At 58.6% G+C, this 23,514-nt stretch overlaps 2 protein-coding genes across 2 annotated transcripts; one reads left to right on the top strand and one right to left on the bottom strand.

The window, feature by feature from the left end:
* Positions 1–1,571: 1,571 nt before the first annotated feature.
* Psd (pleckstrin and Sec7 domain containing) lies at positions 1,572–15,115 on the top strand. Its single transcript, XM_052184688.1, has 17 exons — positions 1,572–1,661; positions 2,805–3,542; positions 3,779–3,881; positions 4,312–4,654; positions 5,315–5,752; positions 6,814–7,008; positions 7,151–7,231; positions 7,394–7,506; positions 8,033–8,091; positions 8,186–8,275; positions 11,561–11,604; positions 12,794–12,984; positions 13,068–13,138; positions 13,243–13,400; positions 13,800–13,944; positions 14,140–14,283; positions 14,653–15,115. The coding sequence occupies exons 2-17, from the start codon at positions 2,889–2,891 to the stop codon at positions 14,881–14,883; spliced, it is 3,060 nt and encodes a 1,019-aa protein (XP_052040648.1). The 5' UTR covers positions 1,572–1,661; positions 2,805–2,888; the 3' UTR covers positions 14,884–15,115.
* A 428-nt stretch (positions 15,116–15,543) lies between these two features.
* On the bottom strand, positions 15,544–23,213 carry Nfkb2 (nuclear factor kappa B subunit 2). The gene is made up of 23 exons (XM_052184689.1): positions 23,102–23,213; positions 21,897–21,991; positions 21,547–21,628; positions 21,385–21,425; positions 21,060–21,158; positions 20,837–20,988; positions 20,116–20,222; positions 19,881–20,039; positions 19,545–19,649; positions 19,341–19,426; positions 19,112–19,250; positions 18,841–18,966; positions 18,518–18,727; positions 18,297–18,438; positions 17,825–17,939; positions 17,528–17,741; positions 17,208–17,377; positions 16,984–17,086; positions 16,706–16,857; positions 16,502–16,571; positions 16,118–16,290; positions 15,882–15,993; positions 15,544–15,800 (listed from the first exon to the last, which is right to left on the bottom strand). Exons 2-23 carry the CDS (start codon positions 21,915–21,917, stop codon positions 15,679–15,681), a joined length of 2,700 nt encoding a protein of 899 aa, XP_052040649.1. The 5' UTR covers positions 21,918–21,991; positions 23,102–23,213; the 3' UTR covers positions 15,544–15,678.
* Positions 23,214–23,514: the final 301 nt, after the last annotated feature.

Genomic DNA, 23,514 nt, shown 5'->3' on the forward strand with positions numbered 1-23,514 from the left:
CTCCAGCGGTCCAGAGTCCGAGAGGAATGCAGGCTCTGCGCAGCCCACTGGCCGTACTGCTGCTTGGCTGGCCCTGGAGTAATTAATGTAGGGACAGTGACTTCCCGAAGCTCAATCGCTAGGCTTCCCTTTCACTGCACCCCCGGATACTAAGCCCAAGTCCCTCTCTGGGGAACCCCTGGCGTAGTATTTTCCTCCAGCATCTGAGGTGGGTTTGGGGCATGCAAGACTGTAGGGCCGCTGCATCCTCCGTGGTTGCGCGCCCTCGCGGAAACATTTCAGCCGCTTCATAACGAAAGCTGCTTCCCATCCGTTATCTCATCGGGGGTTTGGATACATCCGCAAAGGTAGGAAGGACCGTCCATTTTAAAGACAGGCAAACCGAGGCTCTAGGGAGGAAGCTTCCTAACCAGGATCAAACGAAGCAAGGATAAAGAACCCAGAAATCCTGGTTTTCCCAGAATTCCATCTACACTACCTCATTACTCAATGTAGCATAAAGGGTGAAGTCAACCAGCACCGGAAAGACAGAAGAGGGTGAAGGTGGATGAGGGGATTGCTTCCTCGTCTCAGCCTACTTGGGGAAGGGGTAGCCTGGAAGGATCTCTGCAAGATACTCGTGGGCGCGCACCACCTCCGGGCGCGCGCCTCCCCCCCTTTGTTCGCGCCTTTGCGCTTGCGCATTACGACAAATCTGGCGCTGTCCCCTTCAGCACCTCGCGGAACTCGCGCCACCCCTCCCCGCGGTGAGCCCCGCGCACCCCCGCTTCGAACGTCCTCGCACCCTTTGGCCACCCGAATCGACCCTCTCTTCCTTCCCAGGTCATAACCTGCCGGTCTTGGCCTTCCAAAGGAGAATAGTTACCATAGTAACCCGTGTGGCGTTTTCCTAAAATAGCCAGACCCTTTTCCACACTGGCCAAGGGCACAAGGTTTGCCTGTGCTTCTTGTCCCAGTCTTGGGGTCATCCCTTCTAAACTCTCGCTCCTGAAAAAACGGGACGATTAACCTAGGCAGCAAGGAAGTTCTTCCTGGAGTCTGACTTATCCTTCCTCTGCACTCCGGGTTGGGGCTCAGGACAGGACTCCTGGGCCTGAGGTTCAGAACCCCGAAGTGTTAAGACTGCATTCGCTTGATGTCCCTTCCACTGTTGGGTCTTCTGGCTTTAGGGGGCGGGTCCGATCTACTCCGTACCGTGTGCTTTGCGTGGCCGCGTGCTTGTGGGGGCGGGAGCGCGTGTGGCATGTAACAGGTCATGTGGCAGTCTCCTAGGGACACGCGTGGGGTCTGGAGCAGGACAGGCGAATGCAGCTGGACCCTACGTGTGGTTCAGATGATGGACGAGAGAGAACACGAGTGGGGTGGGGCATATGAGGGTTTAGGGAACAGAACGGGGTTTTCCATATTCTCCCTTTCCTCTGGTGTGAGTGAATCTTAGGTAGTGACTAGGTGGTGGCATTCTTTAGGACTTAGGGCCCTGGAAAAGGAGGGAGGTTGGAAGGGGGGGGGGGATTAGCGTTGCTTGAGCAGAGCGTGGGGAGGGGTGGAGGAGGGACTGAGAGGCGGGCGGGCCTGGAGCAAGCGGGAGCCGTGCTGCCTTTACAGCTGAGCGGGGCCCAGCCTCTCTGCCTCTCTCCGATTCCAGCTCCTGACGAGCAGCGGTGAGTACTGGGGTGCCTTGGAGGAGGGCCTGCACAGGGGAGGTCCAGGCTCCTGTGAGCTTCAAGAACCTGTCTGGCGGAGGTGCTGCTTCTGACAGCTTTCTCTACCCTGCTTTGCCATCAGAGGCCCGGTTTTCTTTTATGGTCCCATCCTGGGTTGGACAAGCTATTTCATACCCCTGGACTTGGGGGAGAGGGATGCGGTGTAACCCCCTCACCCAGACTCGGTTACTGGTGGGGGGAGGAGAGACTGTGGGTCTCTGATTCTGTGTGCAAATATGCATCTGTGTTTATGATTGTGCCGAGGAGGTCTCTGATACACCTGTTTCTGTGTGCATCAGAGGATGAGAGCCTGAATTTTGGGAACCTCTTTGTGTGTTCCTGTTTGGTGATGTGTGTGTGTGTGTGTGTGTGTGTGTGTGTAAAACAAGCATGTGCTTTTCCAGCACACACGTATTTGTTATGACTGTGATTGTATGAGGGTGTGTCTATGAGCAGTACTGCGTGTGTACTGGAGGGTGTTGCCTATGAATGTGTTAACTGTACTGATACTTTGTCCTTCTACATGTGTGTATATGAATTCACATGTGTGTTTGTGCACTGTGTGTGCATGCATGTACTGGTGTGGAAAATAGAATGTCTCTTCCCCAAGGTTAAGGCCTCTTCAAACCTTCCTTCTCCCTTCTTCCCTCTAAACACTCAACACCCCCATGCAACCCCTCTTCTTCCCTCCCCTTCAGAGAGGCATGATTTCTCTATTCTAAATAAGGGTCCCCCATAAGTGGAACTATAGAGGACCCACAGCCTCTATGATCCGGAAGATAAGATATGATACCGGCCTCCACTCAAGAAAGAGTTCCCCACTGCCCCAGAACGGAACTCGATGAACTGAATTAGCCTGCTCTGTCATCATAAAGTGACCTCAGGGCTCCCAGACTGAAGGAGAGGAGCCACTGAGTAGATGGTCCTTTCCCTGTAAGCTTTCTGAACAGGAGTCCCCCGCGGTTAGGATGGGTGATTCCATATTCCCAGGATGGGTCTCTGGACCTCAGACGGCCCAGCCCACCTTCCCGGCTATGTCTCTGCTGTGCTGCCTGCCTGACTCCAGTGCACTCCACCCATGCTCCCCTTCCTCTCTTGCAGGCCTGTCTGAAGAGCATGCAGCCCCCTCACTCCCTGCCTGGCCTCGCCATCCCTGCCCCCCCAGCCTGACCCCCCGGCTCCAGCATGGCCCAGGGTGCCATGCGCTTCTGCTCAGAAGGCGACTGTGCCATCTCCCCGCCACGATGTCCTCGTCGCTGGCTTCCCGAAGGCCCAGTGCCCCAAAGTCCCCCAGCCAGCATGTACGGCAGCACAGGGTCCTTAATAAGACGAGTGGTGGGTCCAGGTCCTCGAGGCCGGGATCTGGGACGTGTGACAGCACCTTGTACCCCTCTGCGAGCCCCTCCCTCGCCCCATATAGCTCCCTCACCCTGGGGACCCTCTTCTCCCACTGGGCAGCCCCCACCTGGGGCACAGAGTTCTGTGGTCATCTTCCGCTTTGTGGAGAAGGCCAGTGTGAGGCCACTGAATGGTCTACCTGCTTCTGGAGGCCTGAGTCGGAGCTGGGACCTGGGCGGGATTTCTGCCCCCAGGCCCACCCCAGCCCTTGGACCTGGCTGCAACCGGAAGTTGCGGCTAGAGGCATCCACATCAGACCCACTCCCAGCTGGAGGAGGCTCTGTTCTTCCTGGCAGCAGGGACCCCTCACGTGGGCCATTGGTCGCACCTCAGATTGGGGCAGATGGCCTTTACTCCTCCCTCCCCAATGGGCTGGGCGGGACCCCTGAGCACCTGGCCATGCACTTCCGAGGACCCGCAGACACCGGATTCCTAAACCAGGTAGGAAACCTGCCTTGAGCTGCCTGGGGCCCTAGTACCCCACAAAACTCAGCCTGTGTGGACTGGAGTTTGTCTCATAGTCACCCAAGTCTTTTATGTCCTAAATCAGCTTTTTCACCCCCTGTCACTGTGTCCCTGCACCTTCATCTCTCTGTCCCCTGCTTTGTGTTCTTGTGTCCTTGTCTGTCCGGCTCTCATCTGGGGTTCCTGTGCCTTTCGCTCCCTCCCTGGCTCAGGGGGACACCTGGTCCTCCCCTCGGGAAGTCTCCTCTCATGCCCAGAGGATCGCTCGAGCCAAGTGGGAATTCTTCTATGGCTCCTTGGACCCCCCCAGCTCAGGTAAGGCTTGGACTTAGCTCAGGGGAGAAGGGCAGGGCCTGTTCTACAGCAGCGGAGGCCTGGCGAAGGCGTCTTTCAAGCCATCCTTCTGTTTGGCTTCCCCGGGCTCCCCAGTCAGCCAAAGTCTCTCCAGGCTCCAGTCTTGTTCATCAGTGTCGTGAGGGTTGGACTGGGCTCTAGAGGAAGCTGGGTAGTAGAGGAGGGGATGGCCAGATATCAAGGGTTACTCCTAGGACTAGAAGAAAGTCTGGCTTTCTTTACAGCTATTTGATAGGGGCTTAATTTGAGATGAGTTCCACAGGCATTTGGATCAAATAAAGGGTGTGGCAGATGCATAGTGCTAGGTGACGAAGAGTTTCCAGGCCTCGTAAGACCGTGGGGAAGCTACCCCTCACCACTTACCTCCTCACCCTGACATCTGTGCATACAGGTGCTAAGCCCCCAGAGCAGGCCCTCCCATCACGTGGGGTGGGCTCCGGGGTAGCTGTGGGGCGAGCAGCCAAGTACTCCGAGACAGACCTGGACAAGGTGCCCCTGAGGTGCTACCGAGAGACCGACATCGATGAGGTGCTGGCTGAGCGGGAGGAGGCTGACTCTGCCATCGAGAGTCAGCCCAGCTCTGAGGGCCCCCCTGGCACTGCCCAACCACCCGTCTCACGGCCTAGCCCGTGCCCTGGCCCTTCTTCCAGTCTGGGCAGTGGCAATGAAGATGATGAGGCAGGCGGTGAAGAGGATGTGGATGATGAAGTGTTTGAGGCCTCAGAGGGGGCCCGGTGAGTGAGACTCCTTCGGGGGAAGGTGGCTTGCTCTTTCTTACTGCCCCCAGAAAGGTAGAGAAGACAGACCGTGAGGACCAGGACAATGTGGAAAGGGGATTCCAGACAGAGCCCTGGGGCTGGGAGAATATTAGGAATGTATGGGCATTGGTGGCATTGGCAAGGCCAGGAGTCAGGGCAGCCACATGGACCAGGCAGGGTTCTGGATTGTCAGGGGCCAAGAGCCAGAGGCCAAACTGGGGGCATGGGAGCTAGCCTGAGGACAGGGGAGCATGGGTTGGATCCTGGGTCCTGGCAGGAGAACGTGGAAATGTGGGGGCTTTTCCTTTCTGTCTCACGCCCCACTGCAGCTTGGAGCTGCATCTCCTAAGATGTTGCCAGAAATAGAAAAGGGATGGCAGGAGGGAAGCGGATCAGGGAAAGGAGGGGAGAGGGAGATTACTGTGAAGGGGGAGGGGGGCTGGGTGCTGCGGTGGGCAGGGCTGGGACACTGTAAAACACTGAGTTTCATGGGCCCTCTACTCTAGTGACTTTTCTTAAGGGGTTTGGATTTGTGGAAAGAGGGTGATCACCCTTGTACCAGTCAGCAGAGTTCAATGAAATCCTGCCAAAGCCTGATTCTGGGGAGCTGATCAGACATTCTCCCTGCTTCTGCAGGCCAGGGGACCACATGCCTCACTCGATTCTCAAGTCACCAGTACCCTTCCTGCCTGGGACCAGCCCTTCAGCGGATGGGCCTGACTCCTTCAGTTGTGTATTTGAAGCTATCTTGGAGTCACACCGGGCCAAGGGCACCTCCTATAGTAGCCTTGCCTCCCTGGAGGCCCTGGCCTCACCTGGCCCAACCCAGAGCCCCTTCTTCACCTTTGAGATGCCTCCCCAACCCCCAGCCCCCCGGCCTGACCCACCTGCCCCTGCCCCACTTGCCCCTCTTGAACCCGATTCTGGTACCAGCTCTGCTGCTGATGGTCCTTGGACCCAGAGAAGGGAGGTGGAGGAGCCAGATGCTGGGGCCAAGCTGGCCCCGAGGAAGGAGCTTCCTAGTCCCTCCCACTCTGAGGATAGCCTTGGGCTGGGGGCAGCACCCCTGGGCAGGTGAGTATTTTCTTTGATCAGCCACAATCCCTGGGCCCCCAGGAACTGCTGATTAAGGGACAGAGCCCCACAATGAGGAAGTCATTTATGTATTCCTGACCAAGAGCGGGTGGTTAACAGATGTCTGTTTTCCCTTTTGGAGGCCTCCTGCCATTGGCCCCCTGCAGCTCCCTCCCTGGGCTCTGATCCAGTGACTGGAGAAACCATGATTCAGTATGGAAGAATCCCCAGAGAACATCCTCTCTCTCTCCTGGGGGGCCCTCTCCTTCCCAGACTCTCTCACCCCCACCCAGCTACAGCCAGCAGCCCCTCCCTTCCCCTCCCTCCACCCTCCTCCAAGAGGCGGTGTCTCACCCTGCTCTAGGAATGTCCTTTCATAGCCTAACCTTTGTGCTCTCCCCTCTGCTGCTACCCTCCCAGTCATGGAAGCCATGGCAACAGGAGGGGGGTGGCCAGGGAGACAGGGTTGCCTAGCAACCAGGAGTTTCCGGCCTCTGTCTCTGGGGTGACAGGTGGCTTTGCGAGTAGAGCAGCTGGGGTGAGGAAGGAAGGAGAGGAAGAGGATGAGTACAATCTGACCCCCAAACTGTAACCCCAGAAACTGCTTCTCTGTGGGGAGCAGGGAGTGGCAAGGAGAGTTCCCTGTAAGGCAGGAAATGAAGGGAGCAGGTTGTATCTATTCCTGATGCTCTCAGATCTTTGACCTTGCACTGCATTTATACCTGGGTGCCTGTGTCCAGGAGGGTGTGCAGAGAGGGGGGCAAGTATGGAGATGGGGACTCTATCAAACTTAGGCCCCTGGTAGCTTTGGGGAGCAGCCAGGATTCCCACGGCAGGAAGACTGACATGGGTTAGATTTGAAGCAGAGCTTCCATGGAGAAAAGTGGGAAGTGGAAAGAAAGCTAACCTATGTCCTTCCAAAACAAAAAACAAAACCAAAAATCCAAGACATCTTCATGTCTCTCTAGCCATTCCCCAAATTCTGGGTGCAGAGCAAGGGAAGGGCCTGGATGACTCCCAAGGTCTGTGCCCAACTCTTAGCTGCTGATCTACCCCGGCAGTGAACCACCCCTAAGCCAGCTGGTGTCCGAGTCAGACTCAGAGCTGGACAGCACAGAGCGGCTGGCCCTGGGAAGCACAGACACCTTGTCCAATGGGCAGAAAGCAGATCTGGAGGCTGCACAGCGCCTAGCTAAGAGGCTGTACCGACTCGATGGCTTCAGGAAGGCCGATGTGGCCCGGCATCTGGGCAAGAAGTAATGCCCCTGGGTTGGGACTGAGGCTAGGGTCAAGGAATGCATCCGGGGGCAGCCCCTCACCCTTTCCAGTTAATAATACCCATAGTCTCTAAGCCACTGAAGTGACCTTGTGACCCCTACCTATCTGCCCTGCCCACAGCAATGACTTCAGCAAATTGGTCGCTGGCGAGTATCTCAAGTTTTTTGTCTTCACGGGCATGACTCTGGATCAAGCCCTCAGGTGGGTGTTGAACTCTCTAAGGATAGTCCTGCTGACCAGGCTTGGCATTTAGGGTTCCAGCTATGCATCTTCTAAGCTGTCTTGATATTACTCTTCAGAGACCAGGACTTCCTGGTAAGGAGATCTTGAGTGGAGGGTGACATCATCTTCCTCCTACCTTAGGGTGTTTCTAAAGGAGCTGGCCTTAATGGGTGAGACCCAGGAGCGGGAGCGTGTTCTGGCCCACTTCTCCCAGCGATATTTCCAGTGTAATCCTGAAGCCCTGTCCTCAGAGGGTGAGCAGGTTGGGAGCAGGGTTGTCCTGTCTGGCCACAGAGGCACACATCCATATACAGGAGCAAGTCTTTGTGCAAGAGGGAACGAATGTCCATGTTTGCAAGGCATGCGCACATGCACCGGTATAAAATGCAGCTACATGCATGTGGAGCTGTCCATGTAGCAGGCATGTTGCTAAGTCAAGGGTGTTTTGAGAGGCAGGTGGAGATGTGTTTGCATGAAGTTGTTCCCTATGTGTGTGCTGGACCAGACTGGCTTTGCTCTGCACCACCAGCTTGCTTTTATTTAGTACAGTGAGCATGTGTGGTGTTGGGGCAGGCAGAGAGCAACTGCCCCAGCAGCTTGGACCAGGGAGGGGAGCCAGACATCAGAGGGGAGGTCCTTGCTGAGGAAATGGGCTGGAGGAGAGACGGAATGGTTTCATGGCGTTCAGGTGGTAAGAAAGTGTAGGCAGAGAGGGTGTAAAAGGAGGAGGGAGGGAAGAACCCCGGGGGTGGCTGAAGTTGCCAACCAATTCTCCCCTAGACGGTGCTCACACGCTGACCTGTGCCCTCATGCTCCTCAACACAGATCTCCACGGCCACGTGAGTTGGGGGCATGGCAAGTGGGAAGCCAGAACCCGAGAAACTTCCAGGCTCTGGGAAGTTAGCCTCACAGACCTCTGTTTTCCTCCCTTAGAACATTGGGAAGCGCATGACCTGTGGGGACTTCATCGGAAACCTGGAGGGCCTCAATGATGGCGGCGACTTCCCCAGGGAGCTGCTCAAGGTTGGGGTGGGGGTGGGGCGGCTCAGACCGTAGCCGGAAGGGCAGAACAGGGTACCTGCTCAGGAGTAGAGTTGTAGGAAGGGAAGAGCTGGGATTGGGGACTCGTTGGGTAGCTCTGGCAGCAGGAACCTAGGCTCTAGTGACTCAGCTTGGGGACCGCCCCCTCGCCCAGCCCCCATTGGCAGGCTCTCTCAGCACATGCGCACATGCATGCAATCCTGAGGTAGAGGAAAGGGGGCCCGGCTCTGGAAAGCACGTGAGCAGGCGTTCCTGGACTCAGCATTTGCTCTCTTTGGTTCCCTTCCAGTGTTCACAGAGGGTGGAAGGGAGATGTCTCTGCTGGCGCGCGGTAGTGGGTTGGGCACGAGGACACTGTTCTCCTACTTAGTGTGTGAGAGCCACAAAGGTCCTCCTGGCACCACTACTCGGGAGGGAGCCTAAGGCAGAGGGGTCAGAGCAGGCGCCAAGGGTTTTCCCAGGTTTCTTGCATCCAGAGCACCACGCTTGGACTAGATGCTGCTCTTCTGGCTCCCTTGGAGGCAGGTCCTGCACCCAGGTGCCAGGAAGGAGATAGGTGCCAGTGGGAGGGGCCGTCTGACCCTGTCTCGCAGTTCCCTCTTCCCCATGGTAGAGTGTTTTACCTCGGGAGGCCTGGACTAACTTAAAGAAGGGGGTCTCTGGGCCATTCTATACATGTGGCTACACAGGACAGAGCTTAGGTTGGGGTGTATTGGGCATCCGAGTTTGAGGATGTATGTGGGTGGGCGCGTCCACTGTGAGCTGAGGTGTCAGTGAATTGGAGTGTTTGCATACGTTGTGTGTGTTGTGTGTTTGTGAATCAAGGGGCCTATGTAACTTGAGGTGTTTGTGCTTTGGGTGTAGTCTGGGTATTTGCATGTGATGCAGTGTGGTCTGCGTCTTCAGTCAGCTGTCTGCTTTGACAGTAAAGGGTGTTTCTCGGCTGTAGATGGTACCTTTTGAGGTGTACATCTGTAACTCGGGGTGAATGGGAATCGGTGCGTCTGGAAGTTGGTATGTCTGACCTCGGTGGCATATGGACTTGGCTTGGACAGGGCCCCGGGGTGAGGTTGAGAGCAGGGGAGCAGGCTGGTCCCTTTAGCTCTCAACAGTGACAAGCTGAAGGGTGCTCTGGACGCCTCCCGCAGCCGCCTACCGTGAGCGCGAGCTCGGCCCCCTGGCGAGACCCCACGCATGCGCCCCCGCTGGCCGCCGGCCCTCCCCACGGCGCCGGGCTCGCGCCGTGCAGCTCCGTCGCGCGACGTCCCCGCCCCAGCCCGCGCCCTCCCCTCCCGCCGGCGCCCCCTCCTTCTGCGGAGCTGCGGAGCCCACGGCGCCGCCGCCGAGCGCTCGGTGCGTCGGTGGGAGCCGGCGGGCTCGGGCCGAGCGCTCGCGCTGGCTGTCGGGGAGCCGTCCGCGGCCGTCCGGGCGGGCCGGGGCCGAGGGCGGGCGGGGGCATGGCCGGGGGCCGCGGCGCGGCGGGCGGGCCAGCATGATCGGCGTCAACAGCATCCACAGCAGCGCGGGCCGGCTGCGCTCGCGCTCGCTCTGCTCCGTGCGCTACGGGCGCACCCACCGCGGCGCGGAGACCCTATGCTACGGCTGGCCGCAGCGCTCGCGCAGTCTCAAGCCCGTGCTCTACACCGACCTGGTGGTCAGCCGCCTGCAGAGCCGCAAGAAGAAAAAGGCGGTGAGGGCGTGGGGCCCGCGGCCCACGCCAGGCCGGGCGGCGAGCGAGGGGGCGGCTTGAGGGAGGTGCCGAGGGCAGGAGAGTGAGCGTTGGAGAAGGGCATGGGTGAGGATCAAGGTGGCTGGAGAGCCCAACGAGGATGGAACTCCCCCTGGGCAGCTAGAGATGGGTTTGGGCTGTGGGGGAGGGCCGAGGACCTGCCTCACCAACCATGGTATTCTGGGTGCGGAGGGTTTCCTAGATGGGAACAGAACATTGGGCTCTATGATAGGGCTCAGGACCTTCAAGGGAAGGAAGGTGTGGTTGTAGGCAGAGGTAGTGTTGAGAAGGGCCAAATCAAATGAAGAACTGGAAGACAAGGGTTGCAGGTTGGACCTTAATAGTTACTCCAGCCTCCTGGCGCAATCCTTGGGAAGTGAGAAGGTTCAGGGTCTGCGCTCTGCTGGCTTTGGCTCAGTTGTTTGGGAGCTGTGTGTTGATCAGCCTGGTTTGTGTAGCGTGGTTTGGAGGCTTTAGGGTGCACCTACCTGCGGACAGGATGTGCGGGAATGAAGTGCCAGGATAGCCTTGTGGTTGGGAATGATTATGGGCAGAAAGAGTCGGAGCCTGTGGTGTGTTGGGAGAATGAGGGGGTGCTGTGTCCCAGCATCGGGAAGGCGCCGACGTCACCGCTGCACCCAACTCACGCGCAGGCAGCATCGCAGCCCCACAGCAAAACACGCACATGCTGGGGACACACCCACTCACAGACAGGCTGGCAGAAGCGCCCCCACAGTAGGAGTTGCTGGTATATTCTAAGCCGTCCCCAAGTACAGGGGTCTCATGCACCACTCCTAAAGGCCATTCTCTCTTTTGTCACTGCATGGCCCTCAGATGTTCCTAGGCCAGCTTTGCAGAGGGGAAGTGGTCAATTCGGGGCCCACACTGAGGTGGACAGTAATTGGAAGCTGGAACAACGGTTGCAGGTTGCAGTCATTGGTCGACACAGCAGCAGTATGAAAAGGAGCTACACACTGAGCCTTGGCATCTGGCTTGATGGGGTTGGGGGAAGGCTCACTTAATCCTGAAGTTGGGAACCAAAGAGATTGAAAGGGTGAACAGTCTGTCGAGGAGCCTCAGTTTCCCGATTTGCTCTGTGTGGGTTTATGCTGTGAAATATGGCCAGAATGTGTGGTTGGGGGAAGGAGGATTTCTTTGGCTTCCTCTCAGATTCTATTTAGGGTTGCACTTCTCCTACCCGGCTCTGAGCAGGAGAGTCCCTTGATGACTGGCAACGGCACCTGGCAGTTACTATGTACCAGCTGTGGCGCAGGGTTCCTTGCGCTGACTAGCCAGTCGCCCCTACGTGTTGCTCTGCTTGTTCTCCCCGTAGAAGCCGGTCCACGTCAGGCAGCTTCAGTGCTGGAGGTGGGCCTGGGTCTTGGAGTTTTGTTCCAGAGCTGGATTTCAGTCCTATGTCCCCTCTTTTAGTTCAGTTTCCTCTCCCAAGTTAGGAGGAAGGTCTGGGCTCTGACACGGGTGTGCACGGAGTGCCTCTCAGGGGATTAATCCACATCCCCTGATCTGTCTCTCTCCAGGCCTTGTATAGCTCCATCAAGAATGAAAAACTGCAGTGGGCCATGTGAGTGCTGGGGCTGTTTGCTAAGGGTTAGGGTGGAGTGTGAGGAAGCGGGAGCCGGGGTCGCAGGGCCCAGGCAGGGGATGCGGCTCCAGGCACGGGATGGGAGGCCTAAGAAGCAGGAAGGCTACCTTACTTCCTTCTTTGGAAATGCCTGCCCAGACTTGGGGGTCTGTCTTGTGTCTAGCTCTGTTGTTATGACAAGCTGGGCTGAAGCAGTGGGGGATGGGGGAGACATAAAAGGAGGTCCTTGGCAGCCCGAGGAGAAAGCAGATTAACTCTGGGGGTACACGAGGTAACCTTGAAGTGCCACAGAACAAGGAAGCAAAGGAGTCCTTCCAAACACCAGAAGACACAGTAGTCTCCGCTGTCTGTTGAGCCAGACACAGTGCCCTTCAAGGGAGGGAGTTGAGAACGGCTTTCTGGAGGCAAGCCTTGAAGCCCACAGTGTCTTGTAGGAGATAAGGGGGAAGCTGGTATTAAGGGGGAAAGTTGTGACTGAGCTAGTGTGGAAGTGTGGTACAGGTCACAGGCCTGGCTGGGGTGACTGGAAAGAGGGTTGGGAAAGAAGTAACGTAGATTCCATGTAGGAGGTGATGGCGCTGTTGGAAATTCTTGAGCAAACCAATGAGAGAATCTGAGTTCTCTAGCTTGACAGGATTTACAAAAGAACATGTTGGGGGGTGGCATCCTAGGATGCCACCTTTAGCCTTTAGATTTTTGAGACAGGGTCCACAGACAGGCTGGCTTGGATGTGGCAGCCCCGCCGTATCCTTTCCAGTGTGTGGGGGGGGAGGTTATAGGCAGCAGCCTTTCCTCTCTTCCTTTTGGCTCCACATAACCAACTGTGAGCAGAGCCGGGTGTTAGGAGTGGTTAGGACAGAGCTGAGTCACATGTGTCTGTCCAGGAGAGAAGTGTGAGGACTGGGCGTGTGCAGAAACAGAGCCGTGGGAAGCATCCACGCGGGGTTGGGAGGGAAGGCCCTGCTGTGGTCCTACCCTAGGTAGTTCTCATACTGGGGAGGACACAGACCTGGAGCCCGTGGCGCCTACTCAGAGACAGCAGAGCCTCCGGTTGAAGGGGGTCCCTGGCTCCTAATCACTAAAGAGGCAGGCATTCCAGGGCAGAGACTTGGGTTGCAGGGCTGCATGGCAGTGTGGCCAGCACTCTCTGAAACAGTCACATCTGCAGAGACGAGGAGGAGCTGCGACGATCTCTGTCCGAGTTGGCCGACCCCAACCCCAAGGTCATCAAGAGGGTCAGTGGAGGCAGTGGCAGCAGCTCCAGCCCGTTTCTGGACCTGACTCCTGAACCTGGGGCAGCTGTCTATAAGCACGGGGCCCTGGTGCGAAAGGTGCACGCAGACCCTGACTGCAGGAAGAGTATGTGGCTGGCTGTGCAGGGCCTGGGGGATGGATGGGAGTGGGCCTTCCTCAGGCCACCCTGACCTGCCTTCCCTCCCTAGCACCTCGTGGCAAGCGGGGCTGGAAGAGCTTCCACGGGATCCTGAAAGGCATGATTCTCTACCTGCAGAAGGTGCGGGGCCGGGAGTGGGTGGCGGGGCTGGCTCGGCAGAGGGGATTAGGTGGCTGGAGATGGCCAGGCCAGGACTGGGGCAGGACAAGTGGGCACCCCCACAGGAGGAGTATCAGCCTGGGAAGGCTCTCTCTGAGGCAGAACTGAAGAACGCCATCAGCATCCACCACGCCCTGGCCACTCGCGCCAGCGATTACAGCAAGAGACCACACGTCTTCTACCTGCGCACGGCTGACTGGCGGGTCTTCCTCTTCCAGGCTCCGTGAGTGCTCTTCCCTCTTACCCACTCCAGACCCTGCTCCCTGGACTCCTCTCTCCCTGTAAACCTCACTCCATGGACTGGAGACATAGCTTATTTGGTAGAGAGATTGCGCAGCATGCAGAAGGTGCTGGGTTAGATCCCCAGCCCTCCCTGTACATGCTGGATCTGGTGGTGCACACCTATAGTTCCAGCACTTAGGACCAGGAGGCAAAAAAAAAAAAAAAAAAAAAAAAAAAAATCAGAAATTCAAGGTCTTCTTTGACAACATAGCCAGTTTGGGCCTAGCCTGGCATACTTGAGATCCTACTTCAAAACAAACAATAAATGACCAAGAGCAGACTCCAGGTCTGGACTGGCCTTCCTGGACAGGAACCTGGGGTCCCTGCGCTGTCTCCCTAGGAGCCTGGAGCAAATGCAGTCCTGGATCACGCGCATCAATGTGGTGGCTGCCATGTTTTCTGCACCCCCCTTCCCAGCTGCCGTGAGCTCCCAGAAGAAATTCAGCCGTCCTCTGCTGCCCAGTGCCGCCACCCGCCTCTCCCAGGTGAGCCCACATGGCTCAGTCCCCCTGTGGACGGTGGGTGGAGGGGGCGGGGTAGTAAGCTGTATCCCAGGCCGCATGTGTGGTTAGACACCTGTGCAGGAGGCCTGTGTGGATCGCAGGAGGGAGGCAGCCCCTTGACCAGATCTGCATGGGGGGCCTGAAGACTCCCACTGAGCAGGCGTTCTTGGCTGTTAGGAGGAGCAGGTGAGGACCCACGAGGCCAAGCTGAAGGCCATGGCCAGCGAGCTGCGAGAGCACCGGGCCGCGCATCTGGGGAAGAAGGCCCGGGGCAAGGAGGGCGATGAGCAGCGGCAGAAGGAGGCCTACCTGGAGTTTGAGGTGAGCCTCCCTGCCTGGGGCCTTGGTATCTCCCACACGGGACCAGGCCAGGGGTGAGGGTACCATATCCAAGCAGTGAACCCAGCTAGGTGACTGGCACATCTCTAAGTCTTCATTTTCTCTTCAGGGGATCCAGGCTAGTTCATACCCACTAGGGTCAGGTGACATGTCTGTTATGTAGTCTGTGTCTCCAGCCCTAGAGAAAGCTACAGTAATGTCAGCTGTCGCTACAGGTGCTTCAGAGGGTGTGGAGAGGGCCACCAACCTCTCAAAAATGTCTTTTGGGACCCAGCATCTCTTGCTGGGTGGTGGGGTGGAAGGGGCCAGAGGCGGCGAGTAGGTGTTCATCACTCTGGCCTTCTGTCCCAGAAATCCCGCTACGGCACCTACGCAGCGCTGCTTCGAGTCAAGATGAAGGCAGCCAGCGAGGAGCTGGATACCATAGAGGCAGCGCTGGCCCAGGCTGGGAGCACAGAGGACGGATGTCCTCCACCTCACTCCAGTCCTCCCCTGCACACCAAGTCCGCCGGCCAGCCCCGGGCTCAGCGGCCTGGCTCAGAAGCCCGGGCTGGGGCAGGCAGTACAAGGCCAAAGCCCTGAGCAGGGAGTAGGAGCAATGGGGGCGGTGCCCGCTGGGCACCTGCATGTGACATGGCCCTGCCTGAGCTCAGCTAGCCTCAGGCCAGCCACGAGGGCCTCCTGGTCCAGGGCCCGACCGCGCCGGACGCGGTGTCCGGGGCAGGGCAGGGCTGAGCCGGGCCTCAGAGCCTAGGCTGAGGGCCTCTCAGAGACCCCCTTTTTGTGATAATGTTTTGCACTTTTTCCTACAGGAAGGGTGGGTAGGGTGGGAGGGGCCCGCGCCCCTATTTTTTGATGGGGTTTCCTTTTCTTTTCTTTCTCTGTTTTCTTTTTCCCTGTGGGGGAGGCCTGATAAAGTTTCCGCTTTCTGCTGAGACCACCCCACCCTTACACCAGCAGTACCCCTCCGTCCTGGGGCCTGGCTCAGACAGAGGCCAGGAGTAGGGGCTGAGCTGGTCCCCATCTTTCTCCCCAAGGGCTCACCTCTCTCTTTGCAGAGACAGAGGAGGTGTCCACGCTGAGACCCCATCCACAGGCTGGGGTGGCACGGCCTGCTTCCCTTCTTTGGTGGGCCCTGCCCTTTGTACAGCCTCCGCCCTCATTAAAACTGCTCTGAATTGCTGGCTGGGCCTCCTCTGTTCTCGCCCAGGGACAGGGATGGGCATCACATTGGGGTTGCCGTACCGTCAGTTGGGAAGGGGTCTTCCTCTTTATTTGGCCCACTGAGGAGTGGGCTTGAGGTTTAAATAAGATCTCAGTTAGGTGGGTGGGGTGCTGTACAGGGGAGCCAGGTGGAAGGTGACTGGGCAGCAGCATTCAGTGCACCTGAGGCTGGGGGTGCCCGTGGCAGAGCCCTCCCGGCGGCTCAGGGGGTGGGCGCAGCTTCTCTGCCTCCTGCTCCACTGACTGGCTCCCATAGGCACTGTCTTCTTTCACCTCTGCTGGGAACACGGGGAGTCAAGCCTCAGGCCTCCTACCCTCAGCCCGGACACACCTTCCAAGCCCACCGGTGCCTTTACCTGTGCTGGGCAGCTTGTCGCGGGTCTCAGGACCTTCCAGCAGCCTCACCCCCTCATGGAGACCCATGTCAGACAAGGCTTCCAGTAGACCCACCAAGTCCCCTCCAGCCAGCTGCCAAGAAGAGCAGACAGGAGGTCTGAGCGATGGTTAGGGTGTGGGGTAGAAAGTCTTGGCTGGGAGGGGACTCTGAGAGGGCAAGGCTTCTAGCTTCTGGGCAGGGTACAGGCTGCCTCACCTTGTAGCTACGAAGGAGACTGCCGCTGGGAGACGGGGTCCTCCTGTATGTGTCCACCAGGCTTCTCAGCCCCAGACGCTCGGCCAGTTCTGCCCAGCTGCCCTGGGCTTCCGGTCCATCTAGCAGTTGCTCTAGGTTCTGCAGAGCTGCGTCCCCCAGTGACAGCCCTGGCCCTGAGGGGACAAAACCGGACCTGTGCATTAGCTAAGAGGTGAGCAGGGACACAGACCGGGTCTCAGCTTTTCACCCTGCTAACCTGACCAACAGGGCAGATAGGCCAACGGGGGGGGGGGACCGAAGAGGGGCTAGGGACAGGGAGCCCTCTCCAGAGTCCCTGAGGAGATCGCCTCTGGAAGGAGGTGCCTGAGACCCCCGCAACCTCACCTGCAGGGCTGGGTGGGGCCAGCTGCGGCTCTGCGGTGCTCTGAGCAGCATTTAGCAGCAGAGTCTTCACCTGGGGAGACGGTGTTGACTGTCACCTGGACTGTAAGCCCAGCTCTCCCTAGGTCCGTCATCTGGCCCAGACCCCCAAGCCCAGAAAGGCACCCGGTCCCCACCTCAGTACTTCTATTGCAAGGGTGGCCTCACCTTGGTACTGCAAGTGAGATCAAGGGGGGTGTGGCCTCGGAAGTTTCTTTGGGTATCCCTCTCAGGCCCTTCAGAGTCTGAGTCGCTCTCAGAGGTAGGGGGTGAGGGCAGCGGGCACAGAGGCTCCTCGTTCTCCGCATGAATGTCAGCACCTGGAGGAGGGGGGGCAAGTCCTCAGGAGAGGCTAGTGGAGGCTCCTACATTGAGGAGTGAACAGCGGGGAGCTGGGAGGTTTCCCGTTTCTCTCTTGCCCTTCATACACCAAGGGTGGAACTGACCAGCCTTTAGAAGGAGGCGAGTGAGGGTCGGGGATCCAAGTCCGGCTGCCAGGTGCAGGGGCGTGTTTCCAGCAAAGGTCCGGGCATTCACATTAGCATGGAGCTGTGGCGCATGAGCAGAGAGCAGCATGGGCCAGCTAGCCACGCCCTCCCCACGCACCTCTTCATCATTCCGGGTCCCCCCACAGTCTGCGGCCCCGCCCTTCCGCAGTCCTCATTCCCACCTTGGTGACCAGATGGGTGACCAAGCCCAGCTCCTCCATCTCTGTGGCCAGATGCAGGGGGGTCCGCCCCCCTTGCCTCTCTGCTGCCTCCACTTCAGCTCCACAGTCAACCAACAGATCCAGGCACTCAGGGCTCCGGGCACGGACTGCCAAATGTACCGGGTACAGTCCTAGAGAAACACACACTGGGCTTGCAGCTTTGACCTTCAAAATGGCCTCCGGATGGACTCTGACTAGGCGACCTCCACTCATGTTTATTGATCATATACACTCCTTGTTCCCACCCTTGTCCCCAGCTTAGAGGAAGTTTGAAAACTTACCTTCGAAATCAGGCATATGTACTACTTGGGGCACAGCGCGGGCTCCACTCTGCAACAGTGCCTGCAGCAGCTCTGGGGCTGCAGCACCTGCCCGGAGAGCCAAGTGGACAGCTGAGTCGCCATGCCGATCCAGCAGGGTGGGGTCCGCACCCACCTGCAGCAGGAAGCTCACCACCCTCGCCTGCCCCGTGATTACCGCCAGGTGCAGCGGTGTCTGAGGAGAGAGGCAGAGTAAGCCACGCCCACTCCGGCTCTCGACTCTCTGCGGTCAACCTCTCACCAAAGGCTCCCCCTTACCTGGTGCAGGTGGTTGGTGAGGTTGATGACCCCAAGGTACTGAGCATGATAAATGACATGGGCGATCTGTTCAATGACACCAGTCTGCCCGTGGATGATGGCCAGGTGCAGCGGCCTGCGGGGTTGGAGATTGAGACTTTGACCTCAGAAACCCAGCAACCCAGAGCATCATCTGCCCTCAAAATTCCGCACCTCTGTAGTCTCCTTTACGGAGGCCCCCTTGAAACCTGAATGTCACCATCTTAATCTTTTGTCACGCCTTCCTATTGTACCCCTTCACAGCTAATAAAAATTGAAGGTCGGGGAGAGTAAATATCTTGAACAGAACAAGAAAACAGCGAGGACCTAGACCAGATCTGTTCAAGTCTAGGGTTCGGCTCTTCGCAGATTCCTCTATCTGAACCTCTGGACCTGGGAGCAGAAGACCCCAGCCACTGGCGGTCCCACAGACGCCCGTCCTCTGGTTGCTTACGTGTCTCCGTTCTCGTCCTGCGCCATCAGCAGGTGGCGCTGTCCCGCTAGCAGAGCACGCGCGTCCGCGGTGACGCCGTAGTCCAGCAACGCTCGGGCGCTGCGCTGCGCCAGACCGAACAGGCGCGCGTTGTACTCGCGAGCTAGGGGTGACAGGGAGTGTGGGTGGCGGCCAGATCCCCAGCCTGGCGCGCGCCCGCCCCCAGCGTTCCTGAGACGTACCTCGCTGCAGTGTGTCGAGGGCCTGCGGTTCGCCCTGGGGGGCCTCGGGGGGCGCCCTGGGCTCCTCTGCCCCCTCATCAGCATCCGCGTCCCGCCTAGAGCCGGCCATCTGCGCTCCACCACCCCCACCCGGGTAGCAGCCCATAGGGGCTGCACCGGATTGATAGGGGCTGTAGGCCAAGGAGGAGGAGAAAAAGCCGAGGCTGCCACCTGTGGGCATGGGGAAGGCTGTGAGCCTGTGCCAGCCAGGACTCTTCCCAGATTTCTCTCCTAACTTCTCCTTATCTCCTCCACCCTTCTCCCCGACACTGGCACCCGCTCACCTCCTCCAGCGCCTCCATAACCCCCAGCGGAGCCCCCAGAACCTCCACCCATATGGGATCCGCCCCCGAAGGGCTGGGAGAAGGTGGGCAAGGCCTTTCTCCGCTTCCTCTGCACTTCTTCCTTGTCTAGGAGGAAAGAGAAACGGGGGTGTTAAAACCTAATATGGGCAGACCCTCGATTCCTCAAGCCGGCTCCCAGGAGCCAACTCTAGGCCACCTCCAGGCCCGCCTCCCTCTGTCCAGCCGCTGGGACTGCTGAAGCCCTACCCACCTTCCACCAGAGGGTAATACGTGAACTGTTTGGAGTCAGAGACGTCGCCCCCACGCTTGCGTTTCAGCTGCAGGAACACTGTTACAGGCCTCTCGATCTTCATCTTGTGATAGGGTGGTGTCCGGAACACAATGGCATACTAGGGGAGGGAGAAGGGGAGAGAGCGACACGGTGTCAGTAGGGCCTCTTCACAGTTCTGTCTGCAGGACAGGCCCTAGTCCTTCAGTACCTGTTTATGAACGTCTGTGGGAGAAAAGTCCCCAAAGGCCTGCCATCCGTTCTCATCATCCTCATAGAACCGAACCTCGATGTCATCTGCAGAGAAAAGCGAGGCTCGGCTGCAGGGAGGACCTGCAGCCCCAGGGCGCTTATTCCGAAACTGCCCGTCCAGCCAACGTTTCCAGCTCCCAGAGAGGGCTTCGTTCGGCCTCACCTTTCTGCACCTTATCACAAAGCAAATAAACTTCGTCTCCACCACGCACGGAACCTGCTGTCTTGTCCATTCGGGAAATCTTCAGGTTTGAGGCCCCTGGAGACTCTGTGAGGTGGGGAATGGGTTAGGGACACATTGATGGGATGGCAGGCTTGGCGGGGTCATCATCAAACTTCAGGAAACTCAGTCTTCCCATTCACCAGCTCAGAAGCGACACTCAGACGTGCTTAGGACACTCGCCCCACACGCGGCAGGACCAGGTTCAAACCCCGTATCTTGAACGTCTCTCAAGTGCTCCTTTGGGTACCCACACTCGGCGCCCTGCGGGACACTCACTGCTGTCGTGGATGGGCTGCGAGATCACGGGCTTCAGGGGCAAGGTGAAGGAGCCGTCGCTCGCCCGAAGGAAGGCCGAGAAGCGCAGCCGAACGATACTGAGATCCATGACTTTCTTCAGCTCCTTGGCCTCCTGCTCCAGTTCCCGCCGCTCGGCCTCTGGATGGACAACATGGCGTGAGCTCCCGGGGCCCCTCTTCCGGCTCTCTCGGATCACCCCTTGTTACCATACTACCTGTAAGGCCCTGAGGCTTGGAGCGGAGCCGCTGCCTCTGAAGTTTTTGGATCATTATCTCCATCATGTTCTTCTTGGTTACATGCAGGACACCCAGATTATTAAATCTGGAGGGGACAAGGAGTTGTCAGAGGACTTAGACCGCGAAGCTCTTTCCTCCTGAGGCAGCCCCCCCATCCCCGAGCTCCACACCCCCCTCCCCCATAGCCAGGCTCATCCTGGCAACTCTGTTCTTCAAAGAAACTGTTCTTTTGTGTTTTGTTTTTTGAATTTTTGTATTTTTTTTCCCGAGACAGGGTTTCTCTGTATAGCCCTGGCTGTCCTGGAACTCACTCTGTAGACCAGGCTGGCCTCGAACTCAGAAATCCACCTGCCTCTGCCTCCTAGAGTGCTGGGATTACAGGCATGCACCACCACTGCCCGGCTTTGTTTTGTTTTCTTGAGACAGGGTTTCTCTGTGTAGCCCTGACTGTCCTGGAACTCACTCTAGACCAGGCTGGCCTCGAACTCAGAAATCCACCTGCCTCTGCCTCCCAGAGTGCTGGGATTACAGGCATGCGCCACCACCGCCCGGCAGAAACCGTTCTTTATAGTTGAGCCTTGGGGTTCTTGGGCCAAAGTGAATCTCCACACTTCGTGTGCTAGTCACACAGGTGGGCTGAGACTTAAGGCCGGCAGGTGATGAGCAACCCCCTGGGGGTCAGGGAGAGGGGACACCTACTGAGCAGTCATGTCCTTGGGTCCTACAGACACAGCACACACCCCAAGCTCTGAACACTGCTTGCCCACCAGACTGTGGGCATGCGCACGAGGTGGGTCACTGTGTGTCACCAGGTCCACCTCGATCTTGGCCGGTCCCTCGTAGTTACAGATCTGAGAAGGGCAGAGGATTGTCAGTAGCCCTGGATACACCGTCCCTACCCTCCAGTGTCATCTGAGCTCACCTTGACAGTAGGATAAGTCTTCCGGCCCTTCTCACTGGAGGCGCCTGGTAGCCCACCATGGGAGGGGCCTTCACAGCCATAGCGAAATCTGAAGCCTCTCTGAAGGTGCCATGGCAGAGACATTGTGATCAGGAGAGGCAACCCCCGCCCCCAGTACCCCCACAAGGCAATCACTGGCCATCACTGACCACAATGACCAACAGTGTCACTCCTGAACATCTCCTCATAACCCCCCAACAAAACAGCAGCAATCAACCATCCAATCGGCAGTTATAACTACTCCACTTGTCCCCAAAGGTGAAGCCACCACGCCCCTGTCCCTCACCTGTTTCGGCTGTTCCACAATCACCAGATAGGGACCATCAGCTGGAAATAAAGAAGTCTTGCTGAGCCAGGATCCCTAAGACCATCCCTCAGTGGGGCCTCCAGGGAACAGGCTCACTCTCCTCTAGGTTCTGAGGCACTGAGAGGCCAGAGACTTACTGACCTGTCTCTGGGACTGGATCCTTGGGCTCCACGATGGAGGGGCTGAATTCAAAATCATCATATTCGGTGATGCCAACAAGACCCTGGTTTATGGACAGAGAAGGTGGCAGCTAAATCAAGCGTCCCCCACCCCCACCCCACCCTGCCATCCCCCAAGCCCTCTGCAGTCACTCCTTGGACTGCTCCTCAAGCTATGAGGAAGCTCCTTCTGGGCAGGGTTTGCAGACAGCACAGACTGACAGACTAAGGCGATTTGAAGACAGTTCAGTAGTAGGGGAGTGGAGGAGCGTCCAATAGACAAGAAGACACAGAGGGCACCAGCCGCCTTCAGGGTCAGGCAGTGTGACTCACTGGATCGTAGCAATTGTCCATATCTCTGGGCTAGGCCCTGCTGTGTCTTGTGGCTTCGGGCCCTGGTTCAGCCTCCCAGAGTTTCAGACGCCCGCCTAAGGTGAAGAGAAGCGCGGGAGGGGGAAGAGGGGAAAAGATCAGGATAGGGGTGGGCAAGAGGATAGGGGTGGGCAGGGGAGTGGGGCTCAGATCTGGGGGAGGGTCTGATCTCCTCCAGCCTCCCCTCCGGGCGTGGCGGGTAAGATCCGGTGGAGGTCGAAATCCGGAGCGGGGCTGGCCCGGGGAAGGGGCAGAAAGTTAGTGCTGCTTAGGAAAGTCCCGAAAATACCAGGGGGAGGCGGAGCCGGAGGGGGCGTGCCTGGAAATGACGCCGGGGCCCCGCCCCCGCGGCGGGAGGGGCAGGAGGCCCAGGCGGTTCCTGGTTCCCCGGCAGCCGCTGCAGCCCCTGGGGCTCAGTCGGGGCCTAGGCCGCCTCGCCCCCTCTCCGCAGCCTGGAGCAACCTTGGGATTTTCAGCCAGCGTAGAGGACACGGCTGATTCACCCAGGGGCTTTTGTGGGGACATTCCTGCCGTCGGAGGCCCCCTTTCCGAATGGCCCGTAGGCGGGGGCTCTTCCAGTGGGGCCTCCGGGGTTCTGCCCAGAAAATGTGATTCGGGCAGGATTGGGGGGGAAGGAGTTTCCCCCTCCACGGTCTCTAGCGATTCCGTCTTAGCTTCCCGGATTCTCCCGCTGCACCTGCTCCGGGTGGCCGGCCAACCGGCCGCATCCCGCCCTCCCTGGCGACCCCAGTCCCACAGCCAGCGTAACACGCGTGTGTCCGTTGCAGGAATAGGTGTTTCAGCCCTAATGTCTTGTGTGCCTGGTGAGTGGTGGCAACATGGCACGTGCAAGCGAGCGTTCGTCCGCACAGGTGAGTCCTTGTGCTGCTCGGTGTGGGCACACGTCCGTGCGCGGCTGGGTGTCCGTGCGCAGGCGCGGGTGCACAGGTGCGCTTCTGCCCGCGAGTGCGTGCGCGGGGCTCACAGCGGCCGGCGGGGCGCAGGCCGGCTAAGGGCAGGCAGCCGTGTCGATGATGTGGAGCAAAGTGTCCTGTTCCTGCGCGCGCCCACTGGAGGTGGCGTCCAGCCCCAGACTATGCGCTAAAGTCCTCCTTCCCTCCCTCTCCATTCCCTGGACACTCAGGGGTCTGAACCCGGCCACTCACCGTGGTGGCGGCTCTGGTTCCGACTTCTTTCCGAGCCCTTCCCGGGACCGGCCTTTGCTCCTCTCCAGCCGAAGGGCTCCAGCCGGGAAAGCCCCTTTCGGCCCCCCGAGGGGGGGAATTCCCGTGACGATCCCGTGCGTCACTCCCCACGCCCTTTTTAATTGGTTGAAAGTTTAACTCCAACTCTTGTAGCCAACCCGGAGCGACGCAGGCGTGCCCCTTTCGGGGAAGGCTCGTCCGGGGCTGGCCGTGGGGTGTCACCCTGCGCCAGTTCTGCTGGGGGCCGTCGAAGCGGGACGGCGGACCCGGCGCAGGGCGCAGCTGGGATCTCTGCACCCTTCCAGGCTTGCCCGGCACCGCTGCGGAGTCCAGTGGGCCACTTGGCTCATGAAATGCCCAAAGCTTGGCTATCT

The sequence above is a fragment of the Apodemus sylvaticus genome, chromosome 1 (assembly GCF_947179515.1).
Source record: "Apodemus sylvaticus chromosome 1, mApoSyl1.1, whole genome shotgun sequence".
Classification (NCBI taxonomy): domain Eukaryota; kingdom Metazoa; phylum Chordata; class Mammalia; order Rodentia; family Muridae; genus Apodemus; species Apodemus sylvaticus.

Bases quoted from the DNA above. Each gene is read 5' to 3' on its own strand.
- Psd (XM_052184688.1), top strand. From the start codon at position 2,889: ATGGCCCAGGGTGCCATGCGCTTCTGCTCAGAAGGCGACTGTGCCATC. The intron at 7,232-7,393 runs GTGGGTGTTGAA...CTCCTACCTTAG, and splicing joins ACTCTGGATCAAGCCCTCAG to GGTGTTTCTAAAGGAGCTGG. The intron at 8,276-11,560 runs GTTGGGGTGGGG...GTCTCTCTCCAG, and splicing joins TCCCCAGGGAGCTGCTCAAG to GCCTTGTATAGCTCCATCAA.
- Nfkb2 (XM_052184689.1), bottom strand. From the start codon at position 21,917: ATGGACAATTGCTACGATCCA. The intron at 17,940-18,296 runs GTAAGCAACCAG...CCAACCCCGCAG, and splicing joins CAGGACGAGAACGGAGACAC to GCCGCTGCACCTGGCCATCA. The intron at 17,378-17,527 runs GTAAGTTTTCAA...GTGTTTCTCTAG, and splicing joins ACATATGCCTGATTTCGAAG to GACTGTACCCGGTACATTTG.